We start from the raw sequence: 23,218 nt of genomic DNA, 5'->3' as shown, positions 1-23,218 counted from the left end.
GTGCGCCTAACTATAATCATTTACTTCTGATGTGTCAAAGCAGTCTAAACTTAAATCTTTTGCTGAGTCAATCCTTACTTGTTTTTTCTCCCCTCAAATACAACCTTATTCTTCAGACTTCCAATTTTACACGCTCAATAACTGTTACTGTAGTGGTACCCACAAAAGATACCTATCGCTTTAGTCACTGGTATAACCATCCCTCCAAAAAACCCCATCTGTTTTGGATAGGTAGAAGCTGAGTCAGCAAGTCAGCAGAGCCAACCCTGGAAATACATTGCAATTTCTTAACACTTCTAGTAGTGATTCATAGAGTGAAGTGGGACACGTGGCTTTTCTGTCACCTGAGATGTTGGATGTAAGATCACTTCAGCTGATCAGCAAAGTACCAGATATACCTTGCTGAGTAGGTTTTAGGGAAGGCAGTGACAAGCAATAAATGTTATGGCCTATCATTTAAGGAAATCAAACTGTGTTGTGATAAGCTGTTCTAGTCTTATCTGTGAGTATTTTCTTTTCAATATAGCTACCAACCTTCCAGAAAACCAAAGTAATCATTGTCATTTTCTCTTGGATAAATTATGGAGTGCTTTTTCTGCAGGGTAGAATTTCCACTGGTTGGTGGATGGAGTGGAAGCTGTTTAAAAGTTCTGAATATTGTTTTAAGGAAAGCTTATGGTGGCTCTGCTTTAAAATGAACATCCCTTTTTTGATAAATTGTTAAGGGTTCAGATTAGGATATGGTAAGCACCTCAGTTGAGGTATGACTGTGCAAAGAGATGTAAATTATTGTTGAAATTGTTGTGATTCAAAAGCTGTGGAAGAAAAAGTGAAATTGTTAACAGCATATCTGAGAGATAGTATATATTTAATCTTTTATTCTTCTAATATGCATTAGTTAACATTTTTACAATAAGTTGACTATTTTGACAGCATTGTTGTCTAAAATGATTGCATGGAAGAAAGGATTTTTCTTTGATAATTAAGCCAGGGAGCAAAGGTGTTTCAAGCTGTTTTGTGAATTCAGAAGGGGTAGCAGTTCTTTTGGGACAAAGGTATTTGAAATACCAAACCTAAATTATGCAGGAAGAAATTTGCAAAGGGTACAAAAGTGAAAAATAAGAGTTTTAGGTAGTGATTGTTCGTGTTATGATCTGCAGCACAGAGTTGAGTAAGCTGTCATGATATTACAGAAATTTCAGGATTGCCTACTGTATCTCATCTATGAAAAAAGTTTTTGTTCCTGAGTTGCCAAGTGTGATTGGTTTATGTCTCATCAAACCTTACATGCAAGAGTGTATCACATAGGGCTAACTCATCAATGGAGATTTTTAGTGGAAAGAATATATTGTTCCCATTCGGTTTTCCCAAGTTTCCCCAGGTGAGTTTAGTAGCAGAGTCCCAGAGATGCTTCTTCTATTGTTGAACTGGTGGCAAAGAAGCTTTCAGGTATTTAATGGCATTCATGAGCTGTTAGGGAAGACTGTTAGCTTTCAAAATATGTTTGTTTTCAGAATCTCTCTTATTATTCTCATTGTGTGAATCAAAAGTTTACCATGGGAGTTGTAGTTACCCCGATTAGAGATACAATAAAGTCAGTTTGTGACTCAGAAAGGCAGTATCCTGTGTCTGAAGTCATTCCTGCTGGTTCTACTCTGTGAAGTTTTATTTATCAGCATATCCTTTGGGGGAATTTTGTTTGCAGCAGAGCTCTGCAGGCCATTACATCAGCTCTGTACTTGCCCTGTAGTTATGCTTCCGAAGTAGTTTGTTTGCAGGGTATGTGCTCTAGTCTGTACTGCAGTATTGTAACATTAAATTTAGCTGCACAGCTAGGGCTAAAAAGGCTGGAATGAGAAGTGCTGGGGCTCTGAATGAAGGATGAGTTCGAACCAGGCTTTGTCAATTCCAGGTAATATTTTCACAAACACTGAAGCTGAATAGGACTTTAGAGGTTTGTTCCCAACTGGTTTTCTACATTTTGATTCGTTTGAAATGACTAGTATAGTGCAGGAACACGGATAGTGTTTATACAGAGATTTGTTTTGGATTGAATAATTTATGTCATAGAGTGAATGGAACGGTAATGATAATTTCCTGAACACTTAGAATGCCTGGAAGTTCATTTTGAATATTAGGTGTGAATGTCTATATTTAGTACGGATTTCACTAATAGATCTAAAATCTTGCTACTTTCTGTAGTAAAGATGCTGATGTTTTTTCATTTCACTGACACAGAATATGTTTTTGTGATAGAACCAGTGACATTTACTTGTCTGTTCTCATTTCAGACCTGCAAACTTTTCTTTTAACTATTATGAACAAAAAATGAAAAATATTTTTCTTTGTTTTCCTTGGGCTAATAACACTGCATAAATGACAAAGGAATTGTAGAGGTGGCAACCACAAAAGCTTTCTTTACTAAACTTCCTTTCCTTACGCAGTTTTTCACTAGTTTTTACATCTTCTGTGTTCACACATGTTTGAAGTGATCAACAACCCCAAGTTTAGGTGTTGGCCTGTGTCTAAGTGTCCAAGCTCCTAGGGGTGCTGTGGATGATCCTGTGGTCAATAGTTGCCTAGTCAATACACTCAGTGGAGCCTGGAGAGCAATTTTGTGTAGCCTACGTAGGCTTATATTTACTGCCAGCTGAGCAGCAGCTCTCTAGGCTCCAGTGGCTTCTTTGACTAGATCACCATAGACATCTGTGTGAAGACTCCTATGTTTAATTGTTTTAAATTAGAACTGAATATCACCCAAGCCTTGTAGTCTAAACTAAGCCATCTAGTCTCTTTTATTTGGTCAGGAGAGGGAAGAGACAGGCCTCTGCTGAGGGCAATTCACTCTGCCCACTTCAAACATCTAATTTTAACCATGAAATGATACCGTGATAGAACCAAAATCTCTGCCACAGTGTGTAGAAGCCTATATCATGAAAAATAAAACCTGCGATTGTTCTGTAGTTACTGTTATCAATTACAGAGCAAGATAGAATGTCTCTTAATTAACTTAATATCTGGATAGGTACATTTAGATGTAGCTAATTAGAGCTTTCTTGTAATTTGGCCTATGATTAATAGACTGTGAAGACTGTTTCATTTGTATTAAATGCATGGACAGTCGCTGGAAAATTAAAATTTGAGCCTGCATTGAATAACTAATAGAGCACCTCAGGACAGCACAATCATGAAAGATTACCTCTGTATAAAGAATTAATTTATTAAGTCACTGATTCAGATGTCATTGAAGATCTTTTGCAGTCTTACTAATGTGTGCATGACTCTCTCTCTCGGAAATTCCCACAGATCAACTTTTGCAAGTTTCTTTTAAAGCAGTCAAGCTTGTGTAGCTTAATAAAAGGCAGTGTAAAAGCATATGAATATATCCTTAAGGAGAAACTAAAAACAACCATTCTTATTTCTGTTTTGCATAGCACAAGGTACAATCCTTGGAGAAGTTAGTTGCCATTTTTTTTTTCTGGATTTCATATAACCTGTTTTTTTCCCATTTTTTCTTATTCTAATCAGGACAACACCTAATTTAGATGATACAGAAGAGAAACAGTGCAATTTAGTATATTTAGCCCAGTGCTGTAGCCTCTAGTTATGCAGGATTTCCATTCACTCCTTTTCTGTGCTGCAGCTCTCTATAGACCTCTGAGTTATCAGGCTTCTTCACCTGTTAAGTAGAGGGAAGAGACAGGGGAGAGCCCCACTGATGGAAAAGACAAAAGGACATGGAGCAAAAGGTGGAGGTAGCAGTGGAAAGAAGATAGGAAGAAAGAAATTATGGGTGATGAGCAGTTCATCTGGCAGCCCGGGGACCCAATCTGTCACACGATCTGTTTTCATTGTTATGGTACTGCAGACTGAGCTTGGAAGAACATGTTGTGAAGATAGATAGACAAAAAATAGTCTTATTTGGTTAAACTGGAAAAAAAAGGGGGAAATGTAAAAATGTAGGCTGCAAAGAAAAGAGAGAGTTGAGCTAATGTTTATTAGGGACATACAAAAATCTTGCATTTTTGTATTTATGCCTAATAAGTTGTTGAAACTTACTGTTGGATTGCACATCATGAAATGAATCTCAGCTGGCTTCAATGAGCTCGTGCTATTTTTATTGTACTGCTAATGCAGAGGTGGCTTCATGTGTGGGTAGCTGGTCTCTCTTACTTTCCTGTGAAAACTTCCCTACTTAGCACATTCTGAATCAGATCAAACTACTGCTAACCTGTTTCCGCAACCTGTTGTATGCTTTAGTTTTTCTTCTTTAATACTTTTACTTCTGTTTTGAAGCATTGTTAAGAGTGCCATGGAGTGTATTATTCCAACTGTTTTCCAAGACGCTGTTTGAGTAGCAGATCAGAACATCAAATTTCTTTTTTAGTGAGGAATGGTGAAAAGATGAGAATTCCTCTTAGAGAAATATTTCCAAAATATAATATGGATTTCACTGAAGGCGGGAAAAGATTATTTACTTGAAATGCCACCTGAGGGGTCACTGAGTGCAGTCACTGCCTACATGAAGTGTCTCCCACTGCACATGGCTGTTGCGATGCTACTCGTGGGATCTCGCCGTGTGTGTGGCAGGAGGATGCGCAAGCAGCTGCCTCCAAACACGCATCTGTGAGCAGAGTGTTTCTGAGAGCTGTTATCGCGGCTGCTGCTACTGCTGCTGGTGCTGGGGATGCTCTCTGGAAATGCCACGAGGCTCAGAAGCACTGCTGTGGGAAACAGGAACCCTCTCTGGCATCGTGCTCCGAGTTGCCTGAGGAACAAATCCCTATTGGTTTCTTTGCTCCTCTTTTGCAGTGAACCATACTAAAGAGTAATGTTGTGCTTGTAATGCCAAGCTTAATATCTGAGCTGCCTTTTTATATTGACTTTAAATTATATTGACTTTTAATGCCATCTCTGGAAATGCTTGAGGCAAATCAGTTTGAGACTTACTGCAGAAATCACTTTTTTTTTTTTGAATTGCCTACTATTTGCAGTTTATGAGGATTCGAGCATTGTTTTCTTTTTTCTTTTTATGTACAATATTTGTACAGATCATTTGTTAGACTGGATAGATGAAAATAGCCTCTGTCTGTAGTTCTTTTAATTCTTTCTAACTGCTCTCACAGAATTAACCAATTCTTTATGTTCTGGGCCAGCACAAGCCTCTGTATCACTTAGTCCGTATTATAAACAGACAATTAGTAAATACAGATGTTGTCCTATTGAACAGGACCTAATTTCACTTGAAGAAGTTTTGCAGTAGCAGGTTTTTTTTTTGTCTTGTGCTATAGTGTCCTTCTGTTTCAGTGCTATAACTCAGTATAAGGTAAAGAATCCCGTAATCAGTCTTATCTTGTTAGGCTTGTTTTTGTTAATGACCTTTTCTGCCCATAACAAATATGTCAGTGGTAGCAGTAATCAAGTAGCATTATTCTTGCATTGACATGTAGGCATTCTAATTTTTTTCAGTTCTCTATGTTCCTAATGCTACATAATGTTTTATTGACAGATTGTCACCCCTACATCTCTTCCAAAAATTAACAGTAACAATGAAAGTTTCTCAGTTCTCACTGTTTTCCTTTTTCTTATCTTGTTTTTATTAATCTAAAACAGAATATTCACAATTTCAAACCATCATTCAAAGAAATGATTTGAGTTGCAGGTCACCTATCATGGACTGACACTTTCCAGCTCGTACTGGGATCCTTTGCGTGCAGTGCAATCCCTGAAGCTGTCGTGGTCCATCACAAGCACATGATCACATCTTTCCGCTTGTCACCAATTCTGCATTTTGCCATGGAAAAAAACAAAAGGCGTACAGTTAGAGCATTGCCAAGCAACCAAAAATGAATGATTCCAACTTCTGAATTTTTCTCTACATGATATAAACCAGAGGGTTTCTCTTGCATTAGTGAGAGACAGTCTCGATGAAGTTGCAGTCTTTCACTTTGCCATTTCTAAGATTAGTAGCTTCATTTCTTCCTGTGGATTTCAATTTTAAAACCAAAGACATGTTTTTTGATTCCCTGTAGATAATTATAAAAAATCACAGAACAGATGATCTTCATCTAATGTTTTTAAGAAATGAGTTTGAGTGTGTTTTCTCCTCTTTGGTTTCTTAAGTTAAATTTCACTCAAATGGAAAGCTTGTTACTATTTCCTTTTTGGTTATGTCTATTTCTTTACACACATATATGAATAAAAAAAAAGTCTTAAAGTGGACCAGGATACCTTGCTGCATCTTAAAGTACTGCAGGCTGTTACTCATTTTACCAACCTTCTTCATACTCCCTCTTAACTCTCTTTTCCAGCACAACTAACTGTTCCACTAACTACTGATATTTAAAAAAAATTCATTAAATGAAGTACTGAATGAAATATGAAAATCATAAAGAGGAGACAGAATTAAGTGAATGGAAGTTATGGCAAGATTTATGCATAGGAGTAGACAAAAAAAGAATAAATGCTCTTGGTAACTTACTCCTTTTTTGGTCCTGAATTTGTTGTATGTTGGAGTATATTTCTGACTTCCATGAAGCTTGTTTGGTTTTGCAGTGACAGCTACACATTCCCTGTGATACTATAGGAATATCAGGGTCCTTCCCACATAGATTTTCACTCAGTGTAAATGCCCAGCACAAAACCACAGATTTTTTTTTTCTGTATTCCTAATTCCTGAGTCGTGTAAGGAGTTGGGGATGACCTCAGGAGCAATAAGGAGCAAGAGAGTTTCTCTTTCTGCCTTCCAACACCAGCGGGTACGACAGCAATAAGACAGGGTGAACACATGGAGTGGGAATGGTGCCCTGTTGACTCTGGTGTTGCATCCTTTTCTGCATGGTCTAATAAAATGCTCTTCAGAAATAAAATCTATGAGAAAGGATGCCAGATATGCTTGGTTAAATGTAGTCATGCTCTGGAGGACTGACTTTCAAAAATGGTTATGCCCATTCAGGCAGACTTTGCAGTTCCTGGTCTGGGTGCATCTTCTGAACAGATGCTTGTTCTGTGTCTGGGCAGGGTTAAGAAATGCCCCAACCTTCCTCATCTGCCAGTTTCCATGCAAAAGAATCTTTGCTGTGGGTTGGAGAGAAGCTATTCACTGTCCTGAATGGTTAGACAAGAAGGACTCAAGTTGTTTTAGGTAAATTCTAGTAAGTAAATGAGTCTACAGTCTAGAATTACTGCATATGTGATACTTCAGAGGGCAAAGCTATCTGCAGTTTATTAGAAGATTGCTGTTTCCAGATTTTTTTCTCGGAAGTTGAAAACTGACTTTTCCTTTAGTAATATTCTTTTTTTGGCCAGTATAAGGTTAGATGCAGCATTTCACTTTTTTTTTTTTCTTTTGTTTTAATTTTCTGAAGGAGTTGATGACCAAGCTGATAACAGAGACACCTGACCAGCCAATCCCATTTCTAATTGATCATCTTCAGTCCAAACAGGGAAACCGCAGTCAGCTTCAGAGAACCTTGTCTGGATCTGCTGCCCTTTGGGCAGAGAGTGAAACTTCAGGTATGTATGAAATACCTTTATGTTCTGTATGCTGGAAAGGGCCAGTCTTCAGTATAATATTCCCATACTTTGGTTACTGATTTTCTGAATGCCTGCACACCTACTGTACATGTACTACTCTGCAATATTAAGCGTGCACAATAAACCCTATTTGTCCAGTTTGTACTGGATTTAATGTATACTCCTGATTAGGTCAGCCTAGGGAAAAATGATATGAGTATGAGTAAGAGTTACAGGGATGGAAGCACATCTCAGTGAGAAAAAGGTGCATCTAAATTTCCCTTGATTCATTCGCTCTTCTTTCTGCTTCCTCCTTCCCTTTGTTTTGTTCTCCTTCACTCCTATAAGATATATTAAGATAATTATTATTTTAATAAAATAATACATAATAAAATAATACATTTTGATGCCCCGTCATTTCAACACTTATTAGTACTTTAGTAGATCTTCAGAAGCATAAAAAAACTTCTGAAGTAATGTCTACTCTGATTTTAACTGCTATTCTGCTATAAACTGTTATTAGAAAGCTGGCTATATATTTAAAAAAATGACTGGTAATCCTTTTGAGATTGTAATAGGTCTCCCTCATTTATTGGGAATGTGCTAATGAATTTCTCACAGTTTGTGTTGAGAAAATCAAAGAAATAATAGTATGAAAATTAGCATTAAGAGAACAAAAATAGCTGACTTGTAGGTTGATTTTTGTGGATTAGTTGTTTATCTAATCCTTCAAAAGTGATACCATGAATATTATAATTGCCTGATTTTATTTTTTAACAGAAAATAAAGGAACGAGGAGAGATTTCAGAAGTTATGATAAACCTTGGCAGGTAAATGCAAAGAAGCCTAAAAAATCAAAGAGTGACCTTGCTGTGTCCAACATTTCTCCACCATCACCGGAGTCCAAGTCATGTAAGGAAGTTTTAGTCCATTATTAATTGGTGCATCCTTCTACATCTGTTGTGTATTTTCCTATTGCATTAGGATTAAAATGAAAAGCAAACTATAACTAGTTGAAATGGCTAGGTGTACACATTAGCAGAGTTTCACTCTTGCTTTATTTTCACTTGCATTGTGGATCATACCCTATCTAACTGAGACAGAAGAGTATTTGAGCTGTCGTGCATTTTTCCATTCAGATGCTGGTTTTGATTTGATGTTTTTGTTTGTCATTTTACATTTATAAGACCTATTCTTTGCGTACTAGATAGATTTTTCAGAGGGCCAGGTGATGCAAGACCATGAGTTGTCAACATGTTTTATTCAAGGTACTGGGTTGGTGTTGGCAGAATAAGTACTGCTCTGAGAAATGCTGAAAGAGCCTAAATGTACGCTGAAAGAAAAGGCAGAAAAGAAATAGAATGACTGAAGAGAAGGTCAATGACCTGTAGAACAGGAGTACTAGAAATAGATGCAGAAAGTCGTAATGAAATGTCGTAATGAAATTTTTGTGTATAGATTTAAGGTACAGACTTGTTAAAGATTAGTTCTAAGCTCGAGTTTTATCAGGTTTTTAGACAAGCATATTCTATACAATATGTGATATGTATACATGCACACATATACACACACGTGGATATGTGTACACTATTTATTTTCATAAGTAAATTTTAAAATAATATTTTGATCTATGGAATATTGTAATTTTTTGAAATTTTTATTATTGTGAAACTAATTAGTAACTTATGGTAAGGTCGAGCAGATAAGAATAGGTATACCATATATTTGCAATAGAAAGCATCCCCTAAAAACAAGACAGGAAATTCCTGACTTTTGTAGAGTCAGTGGTGAATCTCCTGGTGGCCTTGATAGGTTAAAATATAGTAGAGCAATGGGAAAAATAAATCATGAGAAATTTATGAGTAAAAGAGACACTGTTTTGGGGTAATTATCAATCTTGTAAGGTTAGGAATGCCTAACCTTTTTGACTGAGAATAAATTATCATAACAAATGCAGAAAAAAATGAGACAGCAGTGTCCCATGACACAGATTTTAACAAGACTGTATTGTTCCAGAATGATTCTGGGATTTATTCATTTTCCCTGGAAATGGAACTTGGTGTGTCTCTCTCTTCTCCATGAGGCACATTCCCTGCTTCAAAAAGGCTGAAATTTGATCACTAGATCTGCTGTACCTCTCTCGAGACATATGAATTTTTAAGTGAGAAGTGTGAGTTTTAATGCACTTTCAATATTAAATGTGGATTTTCAGAGAAGTGGACATACCTGCTCATAAATTAACAGTGTGTGCTGGATGACAGCAACTTCTGGAGGTGTAGAGTTCCACAGACAATGTTCCACCATAGCCTGAGCTTCTCCAGTCATCATATGAAGTGTTCTCTTCCTCACCACCAGTGTTTGCACTTCATAGCCTGTGGTATAGACCAGGTGACTCCCGTGTCATCTCCAAAAGGTCTCAAGTGCTCAGCCTTGATCTCAGGTAGGGGTACACCACTTTCATCATTTGGATGTCCACTGCTAGCCTTATGATTAGCTGTCCTTACATCATCTCATAAGAGGATGTGAGAGAGACGCTTTAAGCTGGTAGATCATGTATCACTCAAAGAAATAGTTTATATATTCATAGCAAGAATGATCTCAAGGGTCTGTGTTCATGAATTGAAGGGCATCTGCTGATTCTGAATTTGAAACCTTGTGCCCACGGGACAGAGGTCTTGGATTTCTCTAGAACAGTGAAAGTCATCTCCTCCCATATTGGGCAACAAGAAGGGTTTCTGATGAGCACATTATCAGGAAAAATAAGTTTCGGAAAATATGTGTGAGGGACCAGCCAACATTGATTTACCAGATCATATATAACTAATCAGATTGCCTTTTACAATGAAGTGACTGGCTCTGTGTTGCAGGGGAGAGTTGTGAACCTTTAATACCTTGACTTTAGCAAGGTATTGACTTTGACATGGTCTCTCATAGTATCCTTATAACTAAATTGTTGAGCTATGGACTGGAAAAGTGGACAACAAGTTTACTCAGCTGTTGATTCCAAGGGTTTTAATAACAAGTTTAACTGTAAGCCTGTCACTAGCCGTATCCTTAAAAGTCTAATACTGGAACCAGTACTGTTTAAAAGTCTTTATTAATGACCTGAACAATGACCTGGATAGTGTGTGCTGCCACCAAGGTTTTAGATGAACCCATTTTGTGGGGAATGGTTGGTATGCTGGGTAAGTCTGATAGCAGGACTGCTGTTCAGAGGAACAGCAACAGGCTGGAGAGATCAGCTAACAGAAGCCTCATGAAGTTCAACAAAGACCAAATTCTGCATCTGGGAGTGGAATGCAATGCTATGCGATACTATGTACTGGGATCGACTGGCTAGGAAGTAGCTTTGCAGAAAATGGCTTGGGATGCCATTGGACAGGAATGTGAATATGAGCCGGGGGGTGGCTGTGCGCCCTTGCAGGGATGAAAGCCAACTGCATACTGGGCTGCATTAGTGAGAACGTAACCAGCAGGCTGGCAGAAAGAGTTCTTCCTCTCTCCTTGGCACTTCTGAGATGGCATATGGAGTATGTCACGTTAAAGACAGTGATTACTTGAGTGAACCCAGCAGAGGTCCATCAAGCTGATGAGTTCATGGTGACTGAGGCTGAAAGAATTGGCTTTTGTAGCCTTTTCGGGAGAAAAAGCTAACCAGAGATTTTATTTCTATTTTCGCTATTGGATAGGAGCGTATAGAGAAGACAATGCCAAATTCTTCTCAAAGGTGTGTGGTGAAAGGACAAAGAGGCAGCAAAATCTATTTTTACTGTGAGGATGTGAGGATGAACAAGTTACTCAGAGTGGCTGGAGTACTCCAAAATCAGCTAGACAAGGCCCTGAGCAACCTTATCTAAGTGAAGCAGCTCTGAGCAGTATTTTGGACTGGGAGACCTTAGGAGGTCCCTTACAGCCTAAATTATTCCCTGATCTCATGCCTTCCTGCTTATATCCTTTCACATTTTTTTTTCCAAATTCTGCTACAGAGCTTGTGTTTTAGGACTATCTTCTTTAAATGTTCTTAAACTTAAAACTTGAGAAGAAAAAACTTGAGAAGAACTCACATTTCAGGGGAGCATTTGGGAAACAAACATATTTTTTCCTTCAGCAGAGCTTATGCTCACTGCAGTGTGCATGTTTTTCTTGGACAGATTACTCCTCCTTATGCAGGTAACTACAAGACCCTAGTTAAGCTGCATCTTGCTTAGAATTCATTCAGCTTCTTACTGGGAAGATTCCTCCAGTCCCTGCTTCTCACTGTTACCACCTCAGTCCCCCTTCAAACAAACTTAGCGTTTAATGGATCTGAAAATACACTTGATGTGTGCAAAAACATATTGAAGCTTCTTCTGTGGTCTGACAAGGAAAGAGGCTTGAAGCTCGGACTTTTACAGCTTAGAATATGTATTACATATTGATTTAATTTTTAGATCATTCTGCATAAGGAACACATTTTGTAGTTTCTGAATAGTTTGTGAAACAATTCTTGCTTCCCAGCTAGCTACTCTTAGGCTTCACTACCTCCGTATTAGATCAGATCATGTTTTTGCTTTGCTTGAGTTCAGCCTTCCCTTTTCAGGTTTTCCAGTATCCTGTTATAGTGTTTGGTACCTTTTAATGCCCACAGTCAGTCTAGTACTATATACCCACACTCTGGTAGTATACTTTGTAAGATAGTTTTGCTATTTGATCACAATAAGAACTCTAATCTGAATCTATTGTGAGATTTAAGTACATGGGTATTTTTATGATCAATAATTACACCTGTATTTTTGTTCTTTGAGATGCAAGCTGGCCATACCATGCATTCATGAAATGTAGAACTAAGAAGGGCTTTTTACTGCCATGAACATGTCTGTGCATGAGTAAGCAGCCAGGTGTCTTATGATAGAAATAACCTTCCCATGAACCTACTGCTGCGGGATTTAATGAGCAACTGGTCTGTTTCTTTCTACAAATCATGTCTTGAAAAGACAGGTATATGTAGATAAGAACAGTACCAATCTCGTACTATCATCCAATAAAAAATAATGATCTGTTCATTTATGACAGAGAATTCATAACAAATCTGTGAATGAATCTGCTGTTGATGTGCGTTAATTGATTGGGAAACTGGAAAATCAGAAATACTGAAAAATACCTTCTTGCAGTTTTCTGAAATGAGATTATAAAACTGGGCTATTTCTAGCATGCAATCTCAGCTCCAAAAAGAGAAAGCTAAATATTTCTATACAAATGCTATGAGTAGATGTCATACATCTACTGAATTGTAGTCGCAGAATTTCAAGGCATAGTATTGTGTAAATCTCTCAAATAAAAGGGATGAAGTCGAGCCAGGTAATATTATGAGGGGTTTAAAATACTGACATGATGATTTTGAGGAATGACTGAGTATAATAAAGGAAAAGGAAGGTTGGAATATTATGAATGGATTTTAATTAAATCTTTAGTGAGATGTGAGTGGAAATGGTGTATGACGGCTTTTACACAGAAGACTACTTTCATGAAATCATAAGTTGATTTAGTAGGTTGTAGGTTGATCATAGGTCTGTGTAGAGTTCTGCACGCTTCACACAAAGCCATCTGTTCGAAAACAGCCAGTATTTAATTGATCTCATAGTTGGGAAGATACAAGTTTATGTTTTAAAAGTTTTGTATGTGCACTAAAAATGAACCTTGAAAGAAGAGACAAAGTCACAGGATGGAACAAAGATTTTAGTTTTAGTGTCTGTTCGTTACTTGGACCAACAGTAGGTACATGTGAAACACATTCTCTAGAAGCAGTAAAATTCTAGTCAGTTCTAATTCTGCATTGCTCCCCCCGCTCAGATTTGGCTCAGTAGAATGATTTGTTGAAACAGAAATGTTTCATGGCAGCATGTCTGTTTTGATACATTTTGACTGAAATACAAAAAAGGGCTCACTGAAACAGAGAGCATGCTAATCTATACAGAGCAGATTTCCATCAGGTAGTTGACAGCTGATGAGTAGAACTGACCTCTGTTTTATTCAGCATTGGTCATGGGTCTCAAGATGCATTTTATTTTGAAATCATATGATTTCTCAAAATCTCCATCCCTTTGGTACTTTGAAAAATACAGCATGTTTCAAATTCACATCAATCAAATTACATTTTTTGTAATTTCCTGCAAAACAGAAATTCTAAGACTTAGGTATCTTTTTACTTGGTTTTACTGTATTAAATTATAGGGAGCTTGCTTGTATTTTGGTGATGTTAAGGGGCTTCTGTCTGTGCACACATGAGTTTACTAGAGACACAGAAAGAAAAGACTTAAATTGCCAGCAAGCTAAAATGATACAAGGTACAGCTGAAGGAGGTACAGCTGAAAAAGTAAGTGGTAAAGGCACTTGTCCTCTCACTGTAAACCAAAAATGGGCAAAAATGGGAAGAATTCATTATAGAATTTCTTTACTAACTATATTAAGAATTAGTAAAAGTTTAGAAACAGGACTGTAAGGAAAATTTTGTTTTCTGCTTGTAAATAAGAAAAAAATACCGAAGCTGTGGTGTATAACTGAATTTCTGGGTCTGTGAATGTGGGAATGGAGACAATTTTTGATCACACAACATTTTAAGTAGCTTTTAATGAAGATCATGATTACAAAAACAAGGAATTAGGAAATACATGATAGACATTAAAAAGATCAAGAAAAATTATGAACTGTCCATCTGAGTAGAGTCCAGTCATTACCTTGCCTAATATCCCAATGCTTGTGCTTGAGAATTATATCTATTCGCTAGAAAATGACATTGTTCATTATTTCTGTTTTTTTTTTTTTCAAATGGAAATTCAAGGTTTATCTTCTTTGAACACAAAGCAGAACCAATTTCTGACATTCTCACTCTGACTAAAAGCTTATCCCTGTCTTCCCTTCTCCCTACCAAGGCTTCCTGTGTCTCTTTTTTCTTGCCCTTTTCCCTGTGTGTCGTTTTTAATGTCATCTTTGTCTTCTCTCTTTTAGAACAGTCTAAGGTAGTAACTCACCTGATATTTATCCAAGTTCCTGAGTGGGTTTCACAGGTCAGGATACATTCTAGATGGTCAGCATCTGTATGGATTTTAAGATAGCTTGATGTATGTTGATAGGCATTGGAATCACATCCTCTGACAGAAGCACTTAAATTAACCTTTGTTCCATGGGGCCTTACCTGCAAAAGATGACTTAACATCAAATTTCCCTTGTGGAGCAGAACCAGAGTAGACCCTATATTTACACAAAGTGCAGTCATCATTTAGACCAATTTCAAGAGAAGCTGTTATGTAGCACATTGTGTAATGGCTACCAGAACTCAAAGTTCTGGTAATCATACAGGAGGCATCCTGGATTTTTGAATGATCATGAAGTACCACCTTTTGTTACACAGTCTGTAGAACTCAAATTTTCACCTCTGTTTTAGATAAAAATGAAGTTTGGAAGCATAAAGTTAGAAGCATTTTTGTTAGAATTATAAATAAAAAAGCTTCAAACCTTGCTAAGAGACATTTGGACCTATTCCTATAGACCTTGTTTTTGAAGTTACTAGGCATCTTTTTCATAGAAGAGTGTGCAGTTCTCAGTACTGTAGTGTTGCATCTAGAGACAACCCAGCAATTACTTTTTGTGGATAAGGCAACAGATCACATAGGAACACTGGAAAAACAGTGTATAAAAATGAGTTCCAGAGACAGTATTGTTTTTACTTTCATTTCCTTGAATTGTTCAAAATATTCACATTGGTCAGTGCCGCTCTCTATATTGTGGGTCTTAAAGCACTCAAAAACTGATTTCTTCATTCTCTGCCGTTGTAGGAGAGGTTAGCTCAGCATAGAGAAATGTTCTTTCAAAATTAAATCAAAGTTTTGGTAGTATGTAATGTGTAGAAGGCTGTGCTTCCCAAAGACCAAAGTTTATTTTCTTTACCTATCAAAATAGAAATCATTTGTTTATACAGTCTGAGCAATAGGGATGGGTTTTGTTTCATTATTTTTATTGACTGTTATTTTGTGACACTTTTTTAAAAAATTCTTTTTATATGTTTACTTAAAAGTATTATCCAAAACAACAACAAAAAAACCTTTTTCTTAAGGATAAAATAACTAGCAAAGGCCAAAGTATTGTTTAATTTTGTGTGTTCACTCTATCCTTATTGGCCCCTAGGACACACACTTCTATCTGATGTAAATGAATTACCCCCAAATACAATATTTTATTACAATCTCTTTTTACTTTATGTTTGTCAGTATAAATTATTCTTGTTTGTCAATGCATTCAGTCGCAAGAGTCAGTCAGAAGTTCTGTGTATGCATTTGTTCAGTTATTTTTACTTCTTATTGACCAGAGAAAATATTTCCACCCGTAAATTAGGAAGAGAAAGAAGTCATTTCCACTCATGAGTTTCTTGAGCTAGTAAAGTCATTGTGCAGCTTTTTTTTCTACTATAGGTATCTGAACTACCAAATCTAAACTTCATGTATATATCTGTGTATATTTAGTGCCAAGGTCAATAGAGCATCCTAACTGGGATTGGAAGACAAAACCGGAGAGCCATGATTTTGATGAACTAAATCATATTCTTCAAGAGAGCAAAAAACTTGGAAAAGCCCTTGAGAATCTGTCTCGCAGTAAGTTGATTCATTTTAGTATTTTAATGTAACCATGCAGCCTGATTTGTAATATGGAAATATATATCAGGAAGGCAGTGTTCCATTCCTTAAGTTTACTGACATCAGCAGTTACATTTCTGTTTATGGGGTTCCTAGAATGTCCAAGATTAATATTGCAGGTCTAATGCTGACTGCATCTACTTCCCCTCCACCTCTTTTTTTGTTGAATTAATTTTTTGTCAGCTTAGTGAACTGAATTAGCTCACAAAGAAATCAAATACCATAGCTGATGTAAGGAAAAAGATGGAAACTTGCAGCAATGAAACTGTTCCTTTGGATGGTAGCAATTAGATTTTAACTACTGTGACACCTTAACTGCATTGATGGGGATCAGACCTTTAACTGAAGGGCAATTAGGTGTTTTATGGCCTTGATCGCAATTAATTCCTTACAGGTTTGAAAAGCATTTCAAATAAATACTCAGAAACTGGTAAATAACTATTTCATTAAGATAAAACAAAGCAAAAAACACCTTATCCCTTGAATGACAATCAAGCAGGTACAGCATTTAAAGACAGCGTCCTCGTGTAAGAGGTAGCTTTGAGAATTACAGGGTAAAAACACATCTTATGAGGAATACATCTCTTCTGTAAAAGTCTTGAATACAGTGGTAGAAACATACATTACCACCAACCAGCAAGTATTCTTTCATGGTACATGAAAACTAAGTTTGGTGTGATCTGTGAGCCTTGAAGGAGACATCTGAATGAGAAAGAAATATCTCCTTTCTTCTCCCCATAAATTTTACCCTGACATCTTCCATTCATGGGAGAAATTCCAGATGGTGTCATCAGAAATAGAGCTGAATAAAATGGAAGGTCTTGTGAAGCATTTTGAGCTTTGGCATAGTGTATTTATAGTGCTCTTCTTACTTGCATTTCTAGTTAACAGGTCTGTCTGCTGTGGATTCTCTAAAAATCTGAAACCACTCCTGATTAGGGTCTCTAATTTACAGCCCCATCTGACCCTATAATCATGACAGCTACAAATGAGTCTGTCATTTCCAAGCCTTTCTTCTTTAGAGATTTGTAACCAGGCACGAACAGATTTGGAAATAACTTTTTTTTTTTTTTTTTCCGTTTCAGAACTGGAGATATAAAGCGATCAGAAACAAGAGTTCAACAACAAAGACCTCTATCTAATCTTTAAACATATGTGTTTTTCTTCCCCTGTGACTATAGTGTGGGTTTCACTGAGCTCAGGCTTCCTGACACTAGAAATCCCATTTGCAGGATTCCGTACCACTCTTTGCCAAAGAGTTTTCGAAGCAGTGCGCAAGACACTGCAGCTCTTTTGACTCTTACAGTTGGACTGGAGATTAATGTACCTGGTCAATCTTGTTTGAACCAGATTCTTATAGAGTTATTTCACTAATGAAGCTTTCCTTGATGTTTCTTGTGTAGTATTTGATGTTTTCTGATGGCACATTGTGTTTTTCACTGTCCTTTCCTGTTGGTTTCCCCATAATATAAGTTAATATTTGATTAACTTACTGTAAGCTGAGTTAAGGCTGTATGAACTGTGTGTAGGCTCTGCATATGATAACTGTGAAAGTTTTACTTTCCATTTCTCTTACTATCTTGTTCTTTTCCAGTATGCCTCCACGTTTCTTCAGATTAGTGCCCAAAACTGAGCAGATGGTCACTGCGGTTGAGGCTTGTGTCAAAAAGGAGCAGAAAGAATTACATATCTCACCTGTGACAGTTCCTGTTACTATATTTAGGAATAGTGTTTTTTTTTTTTTACAAGCAGCATTGCATTTAGCTCATGTCCCGTTTCTGTGTCCACTCTGGCTACTGACCAGTTATTCCAGTTTTACATTTGTGTGACTCATTTCTTTGCTTGTAAGACATACTACTTTGAACTTGCTTTTACTAATTTTAACTGTTCTATTCAGGCTATTTCTCTATTTCTCTGGTTTATCAAGATAATGCAGAACTTTAATACCCCACAGTGCTTTAAACCATTTGCAGCCTGATGTTACCCTCACTTTCATGAAGTTTGCTCTCTACTTCTTCATCCAGATCATTAATGGAAATATTGTCAGACCTCTGCATGATTCCCTTGAAAACTACCCCGTAAGTGCATTTTTTTCCCTCTAGATGTTTATATATCTTGTGATGATTTCACCTAGAATATAATTCTCTAGTTTGTTCATCAAATTGTCATCCAGGATAGTAAACAGAGCCTTATTAAAGCTTAAGTATTTTACATCTGCTTCTTCCTTTAATCCAGTAGGCAAATTTCTTAGTTGAGAGAGCAAGTAGATGATGTGATTTCTTGATAAATTCGTCACTGGTGTTCTTACCACCTTTTCTATCCACTAGATGTTAGTAAATTGTTTATTTAACAAACTTGTTGAATATTCTTGCTGCTGTCATATATAGACTGGCTGGTTAGTAATTCCCAAGTCTTCCCCTTTTCCTTTTCAAAAGGAAGATACAGTATTTGCCCTTTTCTGTCCTCCTTCATTCCTGAAAGACAATTGCTAGAGGTTCAGAGCTTTGTTCATCTAGTTTGTCATGTACTTGAGAGTACATGAGAGAATTTCACCAGATTCTGTCATCTTGAATATATCTGACTTTTCAGAATATCCTTCAGCTTGTTCTTCCCTTTATCTAGCTTGCATTTTTTTCTCTTAAAATCGGAAGTGTGAAGTATCCAACACTGAGATTTCTTTTTATCGTCTACTGTTTGCTTTCTTCCTCTTTGATGAGTTAGTTCTGTATTTTACTTTGTTCTCCTTGCCTACGGTATTTATAATTTCTGGTGACTTTTTGTTCTTTGATATTTGTTACTCATTTTGCACTTCAGCCATTTTGATTGTATCACATTTGTATCAGATTTATTCAAAATTTTACATCCTTTTTGTACTCTTGATTTTCAGATGGTTTCAGGAAAGAAATCCAGTCTCTTCTGTCATTTCTTCCATATTAGGATGACATAAAACAAAAATTAAAAATAAAAAATGTTAAAAATGAAAAAAGGGCAGAATTTTGAAAATAAGCCTGGTCTTACCATGACTGCAAGAGTACACTAAAGTTTGCACCTAAGAAATGTCTCAGTCAGTTTAAAGGAGAGACACTTTTAGCCCTTTAAGAAGTTTAAGGCATGTGAATCTAATTTTGTGCTGGGCTCAAACACAGCTGAGTGGTAAGCATCCCATATGGTGAATTTTGCAAAGACTGTGACAAAATGTGACAGCTACTTTCTCCAGTGTTACTGATTGCTTTGGGCATGTTGGGCAGCCTTTTTGATTTTACAAGTATGTCTGTGAAGCATACGAATCTAATGCTGCATTTGGCACTAACCTTGATTCCAAGCAGTATGGGATAGGCAGCTGGATCAACAAAAACCTGAGAGAGTGAATGATCACAGCACAGCATCAATGCCTTTTTACAGCATCCTGTGATCTCACTCTTCAGTAACTGAACAGGGAAGAGTAGAGCATAAAGGCAGACTTTTGAAGTTAAGTGAATTTTCCATCAAGTCCTGGACTTCATTTCCATTTTTAAAGGTATGTTTTAGGTCTTGCTGTAATGTTTCCAGACTCCACAGACTTCATTTCCCATGTGTAGCTGACACAGCCTGTGATTTGAACTCCTGTTTCTATTGCTTCATCTTTTGTACATATAGATCTTCGCTTTTAGAGAAACCTGTGCACTTTGTAGAAAATTAGAGTTGTCTGAAAGCTTTGGCTGGTGAGACTCAAGCACTTGGATATTTTGGTCTGTTTTATGCTCAGTCCTTCTAGAAGTTGAAACTAGCTCACTCCATCCTTTCACAGTTCTCAAGACAATGTAATATAATTTTGAGTAATTCTGTGCTCCAGTAGGTCCAGTATATCTCAGAAGCTACGAGTGACTTCTCACTCAAAGTTAAAATTATCTTGAAGAGTATAAAGATCTTGGAGATAGATATTGCCATAACTATCGGCCAAGTGCTTTGGAACTTGGTGACCATTTCCCAGAGCTCCAGCTATATCGATATGGGAAAACTGGGTTTTGTTAGTTTTTCTAATGATTTGTGATCATTGTAATGCATTTTGAGCTATCAAGTCAACTGTATAGGAGAGATTTTTTATTTTTTATTTATGAAACATATACAAATACATACTACATCTCCCTACATCTCTACTACATGCGTTGTCTTCTCCAAACACAAGGTATGTCTCCTTTATTGCCATCATCCTTCTTATCCTGCTAATCACAAATAAGAAAAGTTCTACCCTGTTTCAAATGCATGCTCTTCTGATTCCTCTTCTGGCTTGAATTCTTTTAAAAGAGATATTAAATGAGAATTAAGTGTGCTAAGGATCTTGCTCGTGAATAGTCCTGTCTTCTTCCCCTGTTATTTTTAGGATGAAAAGATAGAAAGCAGGAGATGTAACATAGTAAATTATAAGATGAGGGTTGGGAGGGTGGACTAAATCAGAAAGAAGATTGCTGCAAAACAAGTGTGAAGTTTGACTGCTTTGTGAACATTTTTGCATCTTCTATTTGAACAGTTAAGGACTAGAGTGCATATTGAATATGTATGCCCGTTGGACTAACTGTTTAAACATACTTACCAGCTTTTGGTGGTATGTAAGGTGTTGTACTGTAAGATAGCTATGTTTTTCCACATAATTGAACATAGCCTTTGAACAAACACAGATAAATGATATTTTGTTAGAAACATTTGAATCTTAGCAGAGGCCAGGTGTATATGACAAATTAAAAGGCAAGACACAAACTTACAATGCTGTAAATCCAGTGGATCGGCAAAATGGTAGCAAGTTAACATAAACCATGGATTATTGAAAGTGAATCCAAATTGGTTTGAGGGAAACCCCAAAATAAAAGTGTCTAGATAAAATCAATAGGAGGAAAGTATTATATTTGTTCTTTAACTTTAAAAGGTAGTAATCACTAAATCAGTACTCAGTAAATAAAACAAAAAAGCCAATTATGATCTAGTAGAAAATATTGTAAGGGAGCACAAAGAATGAAAGATCTGGAAACCTCCCTAGAGTATCTCTAACAAACAGATACTTCTTATGTTAGAAACAGATGAAGTTGCCTGATTTATACATAGCTTAAGACAGACAAATGTCATCTTACCACTTTAAAAAAGAATAATATAATGAAAATTAGGACCACATCTTCTGTTTCTTTCACATAAGGAAGAAAAATTTTGAGAACGAGAGTAAAAATTGTTGTAATGGTAAGGATAGAACTAGTTCAAGAATTGATGAGATTACATATACAGACTCCTAAAATCACATTCTTTGTTTATAGATAAATCTGCAAGTATGTGGGATATTAGAAGATAAATAGGTGCATCGTGAACTGCTTTAGTACATTTATCTCTCTCTCTGAAATATATTAGAATGGGTTTCCCCATCCTAATTTATAAATTCCCACACTAATAAACCTCTATACTCAGGGAACTTATTGATGAATGAAATACATGTAGGTTGTAAGTTATATAAATGAGTGGCGTGCCAAATGCATTTATCAGAGATGTATGAATTTTCTCACTGAACCCAGGCAATTCTGATGATGTAACTGTAAATGCACATCTGCATGACATGGAGTTTTATCAGTGACCTCATGTTGAAGGTGTTTGAAGATGTACTTTTTTTTCAGCCAGACACAGTTGTTCGTCTGAAATGCACTTAGTCTGTAAAAATGATGATTAGGGCAGCTGTGATCCTGCCCTAAATGTGCTGTGCTAATGAACCACAAAACTCAACAGCAGCATTCTCTAAAGGTTTTTTCCTTTATTCTGTTCAGAGAGATCAATGTTTGTGATTTATTTTGAAATGGACATTTTTAGATAAGCTCAATCAGACCTTTAAAGAAGATAATTTTATCTTGATACTGAAGCTGTTATATGATGCTGCCTTTGCAGATACTATCCATTTGCCTTTAGTATGATGTATGAGTAATAATACAAAATAATATTTTCTGAGGCTGAAACAGGAAGAGTATGGTCATAATTATTGCTATTCATTTACAACGTAGGAGCTTACATGAAAGGCAATCACTGTGATTTTTATTTTAAGTATTTCTTTACTATATGCTTTAAATTTTAATTAGCTTTGCTGATGTATTTGTCATTTTACTCTAATCTGCTTGTAAGCCTCAGGACCAGAATCTCCTTCTGAATTATAGTGGTCTTTTCTGGAACAGTATTTGGCTTGTTAGAATATCCCCTAATGCTGTTGCAGAGGTAGGACTTGTGTAGCTACCATTGCAGATGGAAAAAGGGGATTGGCATTTCATGACTCCATCCATGGCAGCCAGTTGCATGAGCTACCCACCTTACTCCAGCCTGCTGCTGTCTGCGAGATTTGGTAGTGTTCTTTTTTGCTGAGAAATGCAGCATCTTGGCATAGCAGAGGGTCTGGGCAAGAATATTCAGTACTACTTTGCATGCTGTTTTTCTTTGTTCTCCTAGTTCATTAATTTCCAATGTTAATCCTGAAACCTGTGTTATCCATTGGAGCCACTCACAAAATTGGATATACAAATACTGCAGGTCTGGAGTGCTCACTGACTGAGTATTTAATTAGTTTTATTTTTCTTAAAATCATCATGGTGAGAAGACATCAAATCCATGTTTTCTATGGCATTCCTACATAGTGACTATAGTATAAGCTATGTTAATGCATGCTGCCTTGTAGATGACAATGTTTCTCTTGTTATTTTGTGGTTATATGTTGGGAAAAAAAAAGTTACCCTAATTCATGATGGAACCCCCTGCAGAAGTTCAGTACAAAAAGTTGTGAATAATTATTTGATCATATAAGGAAATATGCTCCTTTCTCTTCTAGCACTGCATTGAGGTTTCTGTTCAACAGGCTTTCACAAAAAAATCCCCAAAATACTATTGGAGAAAATAAGGCTTATTTTGAAAATTGTAAATCATAGAATCATAGAATCACAGAATGCTTAGGGTTGGAAGGGACCTCTAGAGGTCATCTAGTCCAACCCCCCTGCACACGCAGGGTCACCTAGAGCACGTGGCACAGGGCTGCGTCCAAGCGGGTT

The 23,218-nt window shown here is 36.7% G+C and overlaps 1 protein-coding gene across 2 annotated transcripts in view; it reads left to right on the top strand.

Annotated features, from left to right (window-relative positions):
- The window catches only part of CUNH8orf34 (chromosome unknown C8orf34 homolog), a 132,939-nt gene that overhangs the window by 17,071 nt on the left and 92,650 nt on the right, over positions 1-23,218 (top strand). Inside the window, exons 2-4 of one of the 2 annotated variants that reach the window (XM_088529744.1) lie at positions 7,368-7,515; positions 8,296-8,427; positions 16,011-16,139. In XM_088529744.1, the coding sequence (XP_088385870.1) occupies positions 7,368-7,515; positions 8,296-8,427; positions 16,011-16,139 (409 nt within the window). Of the gene's footprint in view, positions 1-7,303; positions 7,516-8,295; positions 8,428-16,010; positions 16,140-23,218 lie in introns of those variants that run through there. The other variant, XM_010225665.2, reaches the window with a different exon arrangement.

Source organism: Tinamus guttatus, unplaced genomic scaffold (assembly GCF_059628265.1).
Source record: "Tinamus guttatus ecotype Peru unplaced genomic scaffold, ASM5962826v1 Tinamus_guttatus_pri_ptg000343l, whole genome shotgun sequence".
NCBI classification, from domain to species: domain Eukaryota; kingdom Metazoa; phylum Chordata; class Aves; order Tinamiformes; family Tinamidae; genus Tinamus; species Tinamus guttatus.
This window is presented reverse-complemented; position numbering and strand designations above follow the sequence as displayed.